Here is a 1,193-nt window from a genome sequence, read left to right on the forward strand (position 1 = left end):
GCCACCCATCTCGCAAACGGACATCCCGTGATCACACGCCCAAGGTCAAAGGGCGGGCCCCGCCCAAAATAGGACTTTGCCCATTACAAGCGAAGAGCCTTGGGCCCGACTGATAGTTGGCGCGGTCCTACGCGCGGTAGCCTTAGCATAGAGAGACAAAGGCTTCAAAGGGCTTTCCTTATATTTAATTATGTGGTGTGGGATATCATGCAATAGAAACATGCATACCAAACTATCAATATCCAGTTGCTCTAAAGGATCGGGTTGGCTTCGTATCACAGCCAAAGGGGTTTTACCCTACGTCCGATGACAAGCTACCCACCTACCCACATTGACCCAACCTGAGTGGGGGCGGAAAAAATCCCTACTGTGGGGTCGTGTGGATTTGGAACACATCACAAGCCTTCAGGCACACTCCATTTGTCAAGGGTCTATGGTTTTCCTTACCCTAGGGATCAATTTAGAGAAACCATTTACTGATTATGCTAACACTTGTATTTTCTCTTCCTATTTACAGAGTAGCAACGTAGTCAAATTGTGTATGGGAATCGAACCCTCGTTCTATGTAGATACGAAAGACACGGGTCCCTACTGTTTCAATCCTTGTGGACATATGGCCACCGAAAATACTGTCAAGTAAGTATAAATGCTTTTAATATGGTAAAAGCTGTGAAAAAGCATCCTTCAAAGTTGAAAAAAAAAATCAAATTTGAATCCTTGAATGGGACTAGAACCCACAACCTTCTGATTACCAGACAAGCACTTAACCACTTATCGCTTTGTTACAGGTACTGGTCCCGCATTGGTATTCCATTGGGTACGAACGGGTTCGAGTCCTTCTGTCCATTCTGTGCTACACAACTAGAGGGTCATCCTGGATACGTTAAGTTGATATTCAACTAACTCTCGAAGCATCCATCCATTCGACTCTTCAGAATCCACTCTTCAGGCCAAGAATTGAAATTCTCTAGGATTCCACTTGATCGTCGAGAATTCCACTAGATTCAAATTTCCCAATCTACTAAGGATGGGAAACAATGGCAGACCACTTCACTCTCCAGAATCTACACTAGATGGCCCAAAATTGAAATTCTCGATGATTCCAATAGATCGCACAATCTACTAAGGATACGGAATCCACTAAATAAGAGGTTAAATTTTAGTGAATTTTAAAATACGTCATCTGTATACGA

General features: G+C 43.4%; 1 protein-coding gene across 1 annotated transcript; it reads left to right on the forward strand.

Moving 5' to 3' along the window:
* Positions 1 to 334: 334 nt before the first annotated feature.
* LOC103524028 (protein pellino-like) lies at positions 335 to 1,117 on the forward strand. The gene is made up of 2 exons (XM_008489035.2): positions 335 to 636; positions 789 to 1,117. The coding sequence occupies exons 1-2, from the start codon at positions 434 to 436 to the stop codon at positions 901 to 903; spliced, it is 318 nt and encodes a 105-aa protein (XP_008487257.2). The 5' UTR covers positions 335 to 433; the 3' UTR covers positions 904 to 1,117.
* Positions 1,118 to 1,193: the final 76 nt, after the last annotated feature.

Source organism: Diaphorina citri, unplaced genomic scaffold (genome assembly GCF_000475195.1).
Source record: "Diaphorina citri unplaced genomic scaffold, Diaci psyllid genome assembly version 1.1 scaffold78528, whole genome shotgun sequence".
Classification (NCBI taxonomy): Eukaryota; Metazoa; Arthropoda; class Insecta; order Hemiptera; family Psyllidae; genus Diaphorina; species Diaphorina citri.